Genomic DNA, 14,275 nt, shown 5'->3' with positions numbered 1-14,275 from the left:
GATTGAGCAGGCTGCTCTGTTGGAAGGAGGGCCAGCTTCCTGACTTCTTCGTACGAGAGACCAGAGCGAAGATTTTTGCTCAGTCGCCGCCTTTGCGCATTTGAAAGTCGCTTGACAAGGGTGGATAAATAAAAAACATTTTTCAGGCAAGGAGGAGATTGACGACCTTGACACATTTCTGTCACTCCGGCAGTCTGATTATATACGCTTGAATTTAACTACCAAGATGATTTAATTGATTGAAAAACTCCAAGTTGAATATCTCTGCACAGAAGAATGGATCGATGAAAAATTTGTTGGAATCACCATCTGGAACGGCGTTGGCTGTTAATGTTGAAAATCATGCTGCAGATGTAAACAATAATCGCTACGGTGAACTCAATTTTGAACAGGTAAGATAATGAAGACTGGCAGATTTTTGAGCAAAAATTTTAGCTGTGCAGATTACTCCGTTAATGCATGTGATCATTGGGCAAATATCAATGTTTTCACTTAGGGCATCCTCAACGATGCGCTACTACATAAGTTGTTATGATGACTGTGCACGGCGCGGCTACTATTTCTCTAGCGCGTTTAGCAGCGGTATACGAAGTGAAATTGGGTATAGAAGCGTTGAGGATACCCTTAGATGTTCGTTCGCAATTTCAAAAGATCTAAAAAAACTTAAAATTGTTTATAAGTGACACATAATCAAAAATTTTTATCTACCTGTTTCTTTCACGCAAACTTTAAAACATTATTAATAATTTCGAGAGATAAAACAGCTTGACCTTGAGATTTCAGCTTGGTTGACGTAAAAAAATATTTTCTTTTTCTTTTTTTTTAACTGCTGTAAGTACATTTTGGAATTTTATTTCTTCAAATATCTTTAATACAAATGTTTACTCTTTCGCGTTTGAATAATTGCCATTTCTGCGATATTCTTTAGGTTTTAGTAAGTTTTCTTATACGATTTTATTCTTGTTAGTGTTTTGATATAGACAAAGTTTTGGAAAAAACAGATGAAGGAAGAATAATAATGGAAACGTTAAAACAAGGAACTCGGCCGACAGATGCTCTTTTAAAGAAAATTACATGCGTGCTATGTGATTGTTTGCATGATCTCTACGGGTGGTATGAACAATAATGCAGGTTTCTAAATATTTATATGATACTAAAACAAACCTTTTTAGCCGTCCGAGTAATTATTATAAAAATCAAATTGCGCTTTCTTTGGTTAAATCATATCCAATTTTGGCAGCTGTTGGATCCGATGTACCACAGGTAATGATCGTATCTAGCATAAATTCTAGTCATAACACTTTCTTGTGCAGGCCCTCTGGTTTCATGCGCATGCTAGAGGAATCAACCGCCACGCTGGTCGCATTTATTACCGCATGGAATATTTGGCAAGAAAGTCCGCCGACCGTATCTCTAAACGACGTCGAATTGAAGAGCTGTCACCACCAAATCAGTCTGAAAATGTTTCCATAAATAACGATAATGTTCCTAATGAGGATTTTATTGCAAAGGTTATTCGTTATAAATTTCTTAACTATTCTTATGCAAAAACCGATTCCTTTTTCAGACGGATGAGCTGAAGTACATCAAACCAAACAACCATTCTAAGACACGAATTCTGGAACTCTGGAAAAAAACTTTGACGCATCGTTTGAGTATTTTGAATAAAGGAACAAAGCAGTATGTAAATGATTTCCCAGTTGTTTTTGCCTTCAATGGTTTGTTGGTAAGAGTGTGGTAATCTTTCAATTCACATAATTTCTTTTGAGTTTTTTTTTCTAGATTTCTTTGGATTTATATCAGCTATACCCATCAGCAATGAACTTCGTAGAAAAGTGGGATCAGCTCGAACCAAAGATTTTATTGAAATATCTAGAGGAATTTAGAGATTTGAAAAATGGTAACTTTTGGACAGTATAATTACAATTATCGTATTAAAAAGTGTATTTCAATTGGCAGATTTTTTACGAGCTTTAGCAATAGTTCGCATTAAAAATCCTTCCCGTGGTTCTAAAAAAACAAAAATGCTAATTCTAGAGAAAACCCTTTCTATGGAATCATTGAATGGGAAGAGGTAAATTTTCTTTAACACACGAGTGCCCAGTATCTATTGTTATTTTTTAAAGATTACAGATGAGCCATCCAAAATACTTCAAGTTCCACTCATCGTAGTTCGAGGACAATTAGATGACTCTCAAGACTGTGCCATTATGTGAATTAGTGACGACAGAAAACCTCAAGTCAGCGTTCGAGATTTTATTGCAGCTATATTTAGTTTTTAAAATTGCTCCTAGTCCATCTGATAAACATTTCTTTCTTTTTTTTTGGGGAGCGATTTATAGTATCAAACAATTAAGTACTACAGGAACCAAATTTTTACAAGGCCTGTAATTTGTATTCTTTATTTTTTGTTCTATAAAAGATTCTAATAAACGCTCAACCGAAAAAACGGTTGAATATAAAAACAAACCTAATTTAAATTTTACTGAAAAACTGAAATTGATCCGAAATTACGTTTTGTTTTTACGTTTTTTTTCGGTACGTTTAGCAGGAAAAATCATTAGAAAATACGTATAAATCTGCAAAGTTTACGGAATCATCGGTACATTTGACATTTCAGCTCTGCAGGTTTTTCCGGTAAATCAAAGATTTACAGAACGGTTCACCGAACGTTCAGCTGTTTGAAATTCGGTAAAATTTTACCGGATTCGGTGTATTTTTCTAAGTGTGTATGCCTTTATTTTTTCTAGGCGAGCTGCTCTGGCTGCCATTTTTAGCTCTCTATTATTTCTATCTGCCAATAGTCTCTGATGAGATAGAAAAGCATTTTTGTGTGCCTTTTGTCTTCGTGGAGTTGGCGGGGAGTTTGCTGATTGTAGGACTGATGCAGCAGCTTTGGTTATCGCTGTTTCCAGATTGTTCCATTTTTGGTTTATGTTGTTGTTTTCAGCGTTTCCATATGTTACTAATAGGTGGTCTAATTTTTCCTGGTACTTGGTTTTCTCATCGTTGTCTTCAAGTTTCTCCATGTCCAGTTTCATTTTTTTTTCGTTGCCTTGTGGTAGGAGGGGCGGTCGGATTTTGCGGAGGTTTTCTCTGATGTCTTTTTGTGTTTCATTCCCTATTCTTTCGCTACGCTTTAGTGTGCACGCGATCATTTTATGATCGCTGAACAGGGATGGATATAAAAATGCTGTTATTCTGGGTATTCTAACGAACTCCATTCTCGTCATTAGAATGTGATCCAGTTGGGACATGCTCTTTCCATTCGTCCATGTTATTTTCACTAAGGGGGAATCACTGAACGTCAGATAGTCCTTTAGATTGTTGCTGCCCAGAAGCGCTTTTAAATCTAATCCATTCAAGCTACAGGACTTGTGGTACAGGTTTCTGCCAATGTTAATTTTGTCCGTTTCAGTAATATCCTGTGGGCATTAATGTCATCCGCTAGGATGATGTTTTTTCCTTCGGCTTCAGGTAACGATAGTATGAACGTCGATAAATATCTAAACTCGCTGTTTTCAGGTTCGGACTGACTACGGATGTATGTGGAAATGAAGGTGACCATTTCGTCGAATATTTTAACCGTTATTGCGCATGAGTTATCGCTCACCTTGCGAAAGCGCTTAGAGATAGAGACTTGCTTATCTACCAAGATGGCTGTTCCCCCTCCAATCTTGTTCTTATCCTGTTTACATTGTACCACGTGTAATTTGGAGTTTCAATTGTGCATTGGGCTAATCTAGTCTCCTGAAGTGCAATGACAGAGTAACCATACTGCTTAAAGCACATATCCATCGTATCCCTTTTTAATTGATCGGAGCAGCCTCGCGCATTCCAGCTCAAAAATTTGAAGGCTGAGGGGTCTTGAGTCTTGAGGGGGCTTGCCATTATTTCATTAGGCGTCACATTACTCATTGTAGGGATTTTGTTAGCATTTATTTCCTTCGTTCTTTGGGCAATGTCTATTGCTGGAATAGGCGTCAAAAAATTAGCAGAGTTGCTAAGAGCAAGCCCACCAGTGGCTAAATTGAAGTTTCAAAAGCTAGTTTGGCAACTCCCACCATAACGCGGCAACCGCACCGGGCGTTGCTATGTTGGTTTTGGAAATAGCAATCCCCACCTCGGGTAGTTTTGGCAACGCGATAGCAACGTGCCGCATCGTTGCTATTTGATGAATAATGTCAAACTGTTGTTTGTTTTGTTGTGCTCGATAGTAAATGTTCGTAACAATATTATGAAAATAATGAGTGTTTCAAACATAATTTATCGGCCCCGGAAGAAGAAACGCTTTGCCTTGGTTAAACACGTCGTAGGACGCAAGTATCGGCGTGGACCAGTCTATTTTAATTTCGATTGAGCTGAAATTTTACACAAAGTGTTTTTCGAGCGGGTAAACATTTATAGTTTTTTTTAAATTCGAGATGACCATTTTGGTTGGCACTCTAATCTACACGAAGCATAAAGCTCAAGTCCTCACAAGATTGGTCAACCATGTCATTATTTCAATAAACCTGGAAGGTTTGAGTGAATGGCTCGGGAGTATTACCGACTATTGCTTCTGAATCTTTTGAAGGCATGTTAGTCTCAGTTTCTCGTTGCGTCCGGTTGTTGAGTAAAAAACCATTTTTCGCATCTACAGCTGTTTTAATCTTCGAAAACAACTTGAGACGAATTCGAAAGCAGCGTCGGAAATGGTCATCGGTATAGACCGGTGTTTCCGAAAAAAAAAACATTGTTAAAACGCTGGATGGCAAACTTCCTCAGCATAGCGGTCAATATTTTACCATTTTCCAGGCTGAGAGCCACCTCGAATCTTTCCAAAAATCCTTTTCATACTCGCGTATAAAAAGATTTGTTTCGCGAAATCATTTTCTTCGCCACTAGAATCAATCAAATACTCGAGAACAATTTCCGCGTTCTACATTTAAATTTTGTTTGGCTGCAAATTTCCAAATATTAATAGCAAATTGTAGGAATCGAGACAGCACAAAGTACAATATACAGTTCGCCAATTTTGAGTATACACTAAAGTCGCTTTTTACGCGGGGGATACATGCCGCGTAAATTCCGGAATCCGCGTAATAAAACCGCGTAAATTCCGGAATCCGCGTAAAAAAAGCCGTGTAAAAAAAAACCCGCGTAAAAAAAACGAAACGTTCCACGGTCTAACGCAATTACTTTAATTAAACGTACAAGGATAAAAAAAATCCATGCACGCTCAAACAAAGAAACCTGCAACAGAATTGTTTTTTTTTTAGTTTTAAATAGTTTATTTGACACGGCACGATACAATTTATGTTTAACTGAGCCAAGTACATTTTTTTTTAAATTCTAAATTAGCAGGGAAAAGAGGGAGGCCTTTTCTTTATTCTCGCGGCCGACTACGAGCTAGTGGGGATTTAAGGTGAGAGGAGGGGAGTTACAATTTTGATTTTAACTATATTGAGTTATACGATTTATTTATTTGTACATGGCTAAGCAGTGATGTTCTATTTGAGCAGTTTGGACTGAGGTGTCTGCGTGAACATAAAGATGCCGAGTCTTCGTTTGAGTGTCTCCAGCTTAGTGTATCATCTTCTTTCAGCGGGTAGCGGGAATGGTAATCTAACAAATAGATAGAAGAGTTTCATATTTTAATACCAGCGTGTTTTATGAACACGTATGCTGTGTCATGTACTGGAGATCACCGCTTCCCAGAATGTCTCTAACGGGTACGTTCGGTTGTTTTCCTCGGGCCCGAAGGGAATCTATAAGCTCAGACCTAACACCACAGTATTCGGTACACGACCAAACAACATGCTCGATGTCATGGTAGCCATCGCCACAAACGCAGTGATTACTGTCTACAAGCCCTATACGAAAGAGATGCGTGTTTAACGTATAGTGATTGGACATAAGTCTGGACATCACGCGAATGAAGTCCCGACCTACATCCAACCCCTTGAACCATGCTTTCGTCGATACCTTAGGAAAAATGGAATGTAGCCACCGTCCCAGTTCATCTGAGTTCCATGATGATTGCCAACTGTTGAGTGTTCTCTGACGCAAAATGCTATAAAATTCATCATAAGCAATTGGTCTTTCATAAATATCGCCGTCAAGAGCACCCACCTTAGCTAAAGAGTCAGCCTTTTCGTTACCCGGAATCGAGCAATGAGAAGGGACCCACGCTAAGGTAACCCGGTAATTTTTATCTGTTAAAGCACTTAAAAACCGCCGTATTTTCCCCAGGAAATACGGGGTGTGCTTCACAGGCTTCATTGATCGCAGAGCCTCAATGGCACTGAGACTATCTGTGAAGATGAAGTAGTGGTCTATGGGTAGGGTTTCGATGATTCCAAGAGAGTACTGAATAGCAGCAAGTTCTGCGACGTACACGGAAGCAGGAGCATCGAGTTTGTAGGAGGCGGTAAAATTTTCGTGGAAAACACCGAAGCCAGTGGACTCATCTAGATTAGATCCGTCAGTGTAAAACCTTTTATCATAACTAACATGTTTAAACTTATTGGGAAAAATCTTAGGGATCTCTTGGGGTCGCAATTGATCCGGGATACCAGAAATGTCTTGTTTCATGGTGGTGTCGAAGAATATAGCATTATTAGAAGTATCTAAAAGTGCGACATTGGAGGAATCGTATGAAGAAGGATTAATATCTTGAGCCATATAGTCAAAATATAAAGTCATAAATCTGGATTGAGATTGAAGGTCGACCAACCTCTCGAAATTTTCAATTACTAATGGGTTCATAACTGTGCATCGAATAAGCAACCGGTAAGAGAGATTCCAAAAACGATGTTTCAACGGAAGAATACCCGCTAACACTTCAAGACTCATCGTATGGGTCGACTGCATGCAACCCAAGGCAATACGCAAACAACGATATTGTATTCTCTCTAATTTTATAATGTGCGTGTTCGCGGCGGAGCGAAAGCAGAAACAGCCGTACTCGTTGTTTGGTATAACCTTAGAAGGTCTCCTGGGTGAGCACCCCACCAAGTTCCGGTAATCGTACGAAGAAAATTAATCCTCTGTTGGCATTTTTGTGTCAGATACCTAATATGACAAGCCCAGGTGCATTTAGAGTCGAACCAGACCCCGAGATATTTAGCGACTAAAACCTGAGAGATCGTTTTACCCGTTAGTAGGAGCTGCAGCTGAGCTGGGTTATGCTTCCTAGAAAAAACGACCAGCTCAGTTTTCTCCGGAGAGAATTCGATACCCAGCTTAAGAGCCCATTCAGACAAATTGTCTAAGGTATCTTGCAATGGTCCTTGCAGATCGCTAGCCTTGCCACCAGTAATGGATACAACGCTATCGTCTGCAAGTTGCCTTAGCGTGCATGAATTTGCAAGACATTCATCGATGTCATTGACGTAAAAATTATATAAGAGAGGACTTAAACATGAGCCCTGGGGGAGGCCCATGTAACTAATTCGGGAAGTTGTCGAATCGCCATGTGAGAAATACATATGCTTTTCTGACAACAAATTGAGCAAAAAGTTATTCAAATTTGGTGAAAGTCCCTGCGAATGAAGTTTCGCGCTTAAAACTTCTACAGAGACAGAGTCAAAAGCCCCCTTAATATCCATGAACGCAGAAGCCATTTGCTCTTTTCGAGCAAAGGCTAGTTGAATTTCAGTAGAAAGCAACGCTAGGCAATCGTTCGTCCCTTTGCCCCGGCGAAAGCCAAATTGAGTATCTGAAAGTAACCCGTTTGTTTCGACCCATTTGTCTAACCGTAAGAGGATCATTTTCTCCATTAATTTCCGGAGGCAAGAGAGCATCGCAATCGGCCTATATGAATTGTGATCAGAGGCAGGTTTCCCGGGTTTCCGAATAGCAATGACTTTTACCTCCCTCCAGTCATGCGGAACAATATTTAGCTCAAGAAACTTGTTGAACAAATTCAACAAGCGTCTTTTTGCAGAGTCGGGTAGATTCTTCAACAGGTTGAATTTTATTCTATCTAACCCTGGAGCCTTATTGTTGCACGACAGGAGAGCCATTGAAAATTCCAACATCGAAAATGGAGGCTCTTCCGTAGTTACTAATAACGCGTCGCGAAAGGTTTTCTGTTCCGGTACAGAGTCCGGACAGACCTTTTTGGCAAAATCGAGTATCCAGCGATCTGAATACTCCTTGCTTTCATTCGAAACGTCACGGTTCCGCATGCGCCTGGCGGTATCCCAAAGAGTGCTCATCGCTGTTTCCCTCGACAACGCGTTCACGAACCGCCGCCAGTACCCGCGTTTTTTCGCCTTTACTAAGCTCTTCATCTGCCTGCCCAGTGCCTCGTACTTTCGTAGTAGGTTGACAGTGCCGTACTCCCGGTAGTCCTTATACGCCGCGGACCTTCGCGCGTACAGCTCAGAGCACTCTTTGTCCCACCATTTGTTGGGAGGGCGCTGTCTAATCGTTAACCCGGGTATCGGTTTCGTCTGAGCTTGAGTCGCGGCGTCGATTATCAAGCCAGCTAAGAACGCGTATTCTTCCTCCGGAGGAAGTTCCTCGTGAGTCTCGATAGATTGCGCTATAATAGACTCATAACACTTCCAATCAATATTACGTGTAAGGTCGTAGGAAATATTGATTGGGTTCGGGGGAGTTGAACCATTAGCAATTGATATAACGATTGGAAGATGATCACTACCGTGGGGATCGTTGATTACTTTCCACCGGCAATCTAACGCTAGTGATGTCGAGCAAAGGGATAGGTCAAGCACGCTTTCACGTGCTGGAGGATTAGGTACACGTGTCGCTTCCCCAGTATTCAAAACTGTCATATTGAAGTCGTCGATCAAGTTACAGATTAAAGAAGATCGGTTGTCGTCGTACAGCGACCCCCATAGCGAACAGTGAGAATTAAAATCTCCCAATATCAAAAAAGGCGAATGAAGCAACTCTGCTATATCAGTGAGATGCTTCTGTTTAATCCGCGCGGATGGAGGCATATATAACGAAACAAGGCATAGGTCTTTTCCATTCATATTCGTTTGAATGGCAACGACTTCAATATTCGAGATCGAGGGGAGGTCGATTCGGAAGAAGGAATAGCACTTTTTAATCCCTAAAAGTACCCCTCCACCGTGTGAGTCTCAATCTCGACGAATAATGTTAAAATCGTGGAAATTGAGTTGATCGTTCGAATTGAGAAAGGTTTCACAGAGCGCAAATGCGTCACAATTGTATGTATTTATTAAATGAGAAAATAGATCGAATTTGGGGATGATACTTCTGCAATTCCACTGTAATACAGTGATAAAATTCCTAACCTCTTTCGCCGTATTAGTCATCGAAAGATATGATAGCTGAAATGAGGGGCCAAGTTGCTGCTAGTTGCTTCAAAAAGGTTTTCACTGTAGGAAGAAGGGCAAGAAGAATATTTTGTAGGGGATCTGGTATGTTGAATGTTTTAAATATCCAGTCCACAATATCAGAAAATTTTATGAACCCTGTTTCTTTTTTATCTTCTGATCGAGAAATGGGTGTACGAGGGGTTTTTGGTGCCCCAGGAAGCGGTGGGTACTCCTGGTTTGATTTAAAAATAAAACCGGGAGGTACTTGCTTCGGTTTTTCTTCACCGCTTCCTTTTTGTGTTGGCTTATTGGTCATTCCGCTAGGGGTTATCTTGCGACCTTTGCGAGAAAGATTAGAAGAGTTGAGCATTCTCCTCTTCCTAGTTCCTTCTGGCATGGCATAAGAACACCCTTCGACGGGATCGTCAGATGTACCCTCATCGGTTGGCAAAAAGAAAAAAGATGTTTCCTGTCGAGGGTGGCTCAGCACTCTTCAGCATTTCTGCGAAAGAGCGCTTTGATCGTTCCTTGAGGGAACGCTTTATTTTTTCCTCGCGCTGTTTGTACGCGGGACACGCCGAAAGGTCATGCCGAGTTCCCTCGCAGTAAAGACACTTTTCAGTATCCTCACTGCAAGCGGTGATTGCCTCCGCACTTGCTGCAGCGTGCCTTGTTGCAGCAGTAGGTGGCTGTATGACCTAACTGCTTGCAGTTTTGGCAATGCATGACCCGCGGTACGAACAGGCGTAAAGGGAGACGAACCCTGTCCAAAAAGATGTAGTTCGGCAGTGCGGATCCGGCGAATGTTACACGGAAGGAATCCGAAGGGAAGAATTTCTTCTTCCCTTCTTCGATGGATACTGAATGCAATTGCTTGACATCCAGTATCTTTACATCTTGAATCAGGGGGTTTTTGAAGCAGTCAACCCCGTGACGCAAAATGTCATCGACCGTGAGGTTTCCTTCGGTAACCACACCGTCGATCTCCACGTCCTTGGCAGGGATGTACACGCGGTACTCTCTCGTGGAGAGCTCGTAGCTAGCAATTGCGTTTGCTTGCTTCAAGCTACTCACAACAACTCGCAGTTTGTTCGGTCTAACCTTTGTAATTTCAGTTACGTCCGAAAACTGTTTTGCCAGGTCCTTGCCGATTTGAATTATATTTAGAGGCTTCTTTATGGGCCTGAAGTAAACTACGAACGGACCTTTCGAAGCATCTGGGTAAGCTTTCACCCGTGTTGCCGGTACCCTTGGTACGGGGCTAGGTAGCGGGGAAGGTAGAGGGGAATTGATGGGGGAGATCTCAATCTCTTCCCCATTTGTTTCCACATCCAGGAATAGTTGCACCTGCATGTCGTCCATTTTGCGGGAGCGTTACGCTCTACCGCACACAAACGATAAATATTCGAATGTGGGGGGGGGGGTCAAGTAGTTGCTATTAAATTTTAAAAACAATTTTTCAAACTACAATGGATCAAAAAAAAGGCAGTAATACTAATACTAATAACAATAGTAATAATAATAATAATAATAATAATAATAATAATAATAATAATAATAATAATAATAATAATAATAATAATAATAATAGTAATAATAATTATAATAATAACAATAATAATAATACTATTAATAATAATGATAAAAATTCTAAAGTGAATAATTCACCGAACGTCTAAGTCACGACCTCACGGCTGATAGTAGGATTAATCGAGCGTCTCCGCAGAACAAACAATGACGATCCAGCTACGTGTTGTGACACAGTCCACGCGACCTTGTAGATGCCACTTGTAGTTGACTTCCACTCGCTCGATCGTATGGTGGTCCGTGCTGCTAGCGGGGTAACAGCGGTGCGGGAGAATTATTCTTGCTGATATATCAGCTGCGTATCGGATCACTGGCGGGGTAGCCTGCCCCTACCAGTGTGCAGAAGATGTTTCTGCCGATAAACTGCCGGCTATTGTTATCGCGCAGCACAAGAACTAATCGACAAAAAAAACACCCGTACGATAACTCGTGTATTGTTATTTTGCGAACTCAAACGGAGATGAACAATTTGCGTCTAATTGAGACGAAAGCAAAACAACGAATGTGCAACAGAATTGTGTTATCGATAATTTGGGAGAACGGAAACAAAGTTAAAACAGAGTTGCTTGAAATAAAGGGGATATTTTATGAAGTAGAAAAAACGCAGATCATTCCGGAAACAATTGACGGACAGATAAATTGGTTATTACTAGATGCGCACAATTTTTGGAAAATACGACACACACGAACATTTTGCTAATGCTAGCTAGTGACAGTCTTTAGAAATTAGCAACTGCCGGCGTTAAAAAAAAAATAGATGAAGTGGTAATCCCCAACAGCAACGACCGGTGCGAACATCGGTTGCTATCCAAAATAGCAACGGCCAGCGTTGTGAAAATAGCAACTCAAATGGCAACTCACCGGTGCGCTTGCTCTAAGTGCTGTCTCTGATCTCTTTCTAGTGTCAAGCCGTCGAATCACACTGTCATAGTGATTTCGAATTGACTGACCTCCCCTCATGTTTGTTACACGGTATGCGATTCTGAGTACTCCAAACGCTGCAGCGCTTTGTTTGAATGATTTTTTTTTTTATTTGTCGTCAATGATAAGTAGACCATATTAATTACCATATAGACCATATTAATAATATTAACCATGCACGCCAAAATTCCCACCTTCCTTTTAATTATCCCAAATGTGACAATCATAGTGAACGGTTGCGTTTGATCGGTTCAATATCTCACGAGCTCCGCATTTTCAAATATTTTGGTTAACGAATTCGGGTGCTGAATGATTTTAAAAATGACTACAGAAAACTTATCACGAGAAACCCTACTTGTTTTATAAGTACAGTTTTGAAGTTAGTACGGTTTAGAAATATTTACCTTTTTAGGAATATTTTTGGAAACGTATGCGACAGGATGTAGGTCTGGTTCCACTGCATCTCGAAAATATTTTGACTATGGAAGGTTTATCCGGCAGCAGCAGTCTTGGAGAGATAACAATGGCTGAAATTACTAGCATTGAAAAAGAAATGCGAGATCGTGGTGTTTTACGTGTACGCCATGAAATATCCAGCGACACTTCAAAAAGCATGCGCGACTTCTTCCGCGATTACGAGAAAACGCCAGATCAATTCACTGTTTCTGTCGGTGATAAATTAGTTCTTCGTTCTATAATATCAGCCGTGAAGTTAAACGGTATCAATAGATACATTCCGATTTCAAATCAGGCAGTAAAAACATTATCGTTAGATGAAAATGACTAAAGAGATACCCTTATTACACGGATTAAGCAACAGCTTTCGAAATGGTGAGCCAGCGCAAACAAATAAAGTATCAATCAAAAATATTATTGACGAATACTCTGTTTTTTGTAGGCCTCTGGACAATCAGCGTAATCGGGATCTGTTCGATTCTATTGGTGACCTTGGCATTCGCTGTGAACGTGGTACAGGAGGGCGAGTGATTGCATGGGTTACATGCATGATTTGCGGGCGCTCTAAAGACCGTTCTTCGAAAATTTCTGTCAAAGAGCTCAAGGTTATACGGGAGCCTACTCGGAGTTGGCCTGTGAACAACCTTCTTGTCCATTTCGACAAGCATGTGAATTCAACAGAAAAGCAACCTCACCGCAAAAGAAAAACGAAGTTGATCGAGAGGCCTGCGACCAAGGCATTGCCACCAGCAGTGATAATTTCGAGCAGCAGAAAAACATAACAATTTTCGAAGTTGAAGAATCAGGCTTACAATGCCAGATATGCACAGAAAGTGATTGTGCACCGGTTGATTCCAATATGCAACTAGGCATACCTAAGACATTTCACATTGACCCATTTGAAATGACAAGCCTGACACGCCGCCACTTGACTATTCAGCAGAAGAGTATTACGAAAACGGCATTAACGTTGGCCAATCGGCTATGGCAACATCAGCATCACGGCACAATCTTATTGAAATTGTCTTCGATGTTTCAATGGACTGTGATGAATTGAAGCAGACAGAAGCCCACATTTAGCATAAGTCTTTCGATGATTCCGAAGAGTATCTGGAAGTCTGTAACGAAATTGAACAACAATCCATTTCAGCAGTAACATCGACGGATAATTTTGCTGTCGATAGTTCTACAAATTTAGATAATCTGGAACTAAGCATGGCGCATGATCAACTGGAACTAATGACACCAGATTCAAGTGAATAAAATACTGTAAAACTTATATACCTTCAATTTTTTTTTTCTCTGTGTGGACTCATCACTGCGACCAGAGACATTTTGATCTATTGTGATATTGCCCAGGTGTTTTCTGTACTCCGCACTTCATATTATTGGCAGTATCACTATTGAAGTGAATGATACCCTTTTTTTTATTTATATCCGTGCTTGTGTGTGAGAGTTTACCCTTACATTTCAAGCTTACTGCTCTACTATCTCGGAGCCTCTTTTCTATCCTACCAATATCGCCAAATTACAATTGCCTGAACTGAGGCTACACCTAACGTTCCTCTCTGGCCAGGTTTATTCTAAGAGGGACTTATTATGTATGTCAAGAGGAAGAAGTCTTATCGAAACCTCGTTCCTCGTGCCAATATCGCCAATTACAATTCCCTGTAGAGGGTAAATATTTCTGAAATCAGTTTTATTATGAGAAGGACTTATTTTGTCAAGAGGAAGGAGTCTTATCGAACCTCGTTCCTCCTACCAACACCGCGTCACAATCACAATTCCCTGAAGAGGCACTCAATGCTTCACCTCTGGTCAGGTTTATTATAAGTAGGACTTATATTTTTTGTCAAGAGGAAGGAGTCGTATCGAAACCTCGTTCCTCCAGCCAAGACCGCGTCATAATTACAATTCCCCGAAGAGAACTATTATACGTTACGCAGAACAGTTTTATTATAAGAGGGACTTTTTTGTTAGGATGAAAGTCAGCAAGGGTACTATAGAATTCA

The 14,275-nt window shown here is 40.6% G+C and overlaps 1 protein-coding gene across 1 annotated transcript; it reads left to right on the top strand.

Moving 5' to 3' along the window:
* Positions 1–377: 377 nt before the first annotated feature.
* Positions 378–2,426, top strand: LOC129731889 (uncharacterized). Its single transcript, XM_055692252.1, has 8 exons — positions 378–392; positions 968–1,113; positions 1,173–1,263; positions 1,314–1,511; positions 1,568–1,726; positions 1,783–1,900; positions 1,960–2,074; positions 2,127–2,426. Exons 2-8 carry the CDS (start codon positions 1,019–1,021, stop codon positions 2,170–2,172), a joined length of 822 nt encoding a protein of 273 aa, XP_055548227.1. The 5' UTR covers positions 378–392; positions 968–1,018; the 3' UTR covers positions 2,173–2,426.
* Positions 2,427–14,275: the final 11,849 nt, after the last annotated feature.

This window comes from Wyeomyia smithii, chromosome 3 (genome assembly GCF_029784165.1).
Source record: "Wyeomyia smithii strain HCP4-BCI-WySm-NY-G18 chromosome 3, ASM2978416v1, whole genome shotgun sequence".
In the NCBI taxonomy this organism is placed as follows: domain Eukaryota; kingdom Metazoa; phylum Arthropoda; class Insecta; order Diptera; family Culicidae; genus Wyeomyia; species Wyeomyia smithii.
Note: the sequence above shows the minus strand (reverse complement) of the source record. Positions and strands in the feature narration are given on the sequence as shown.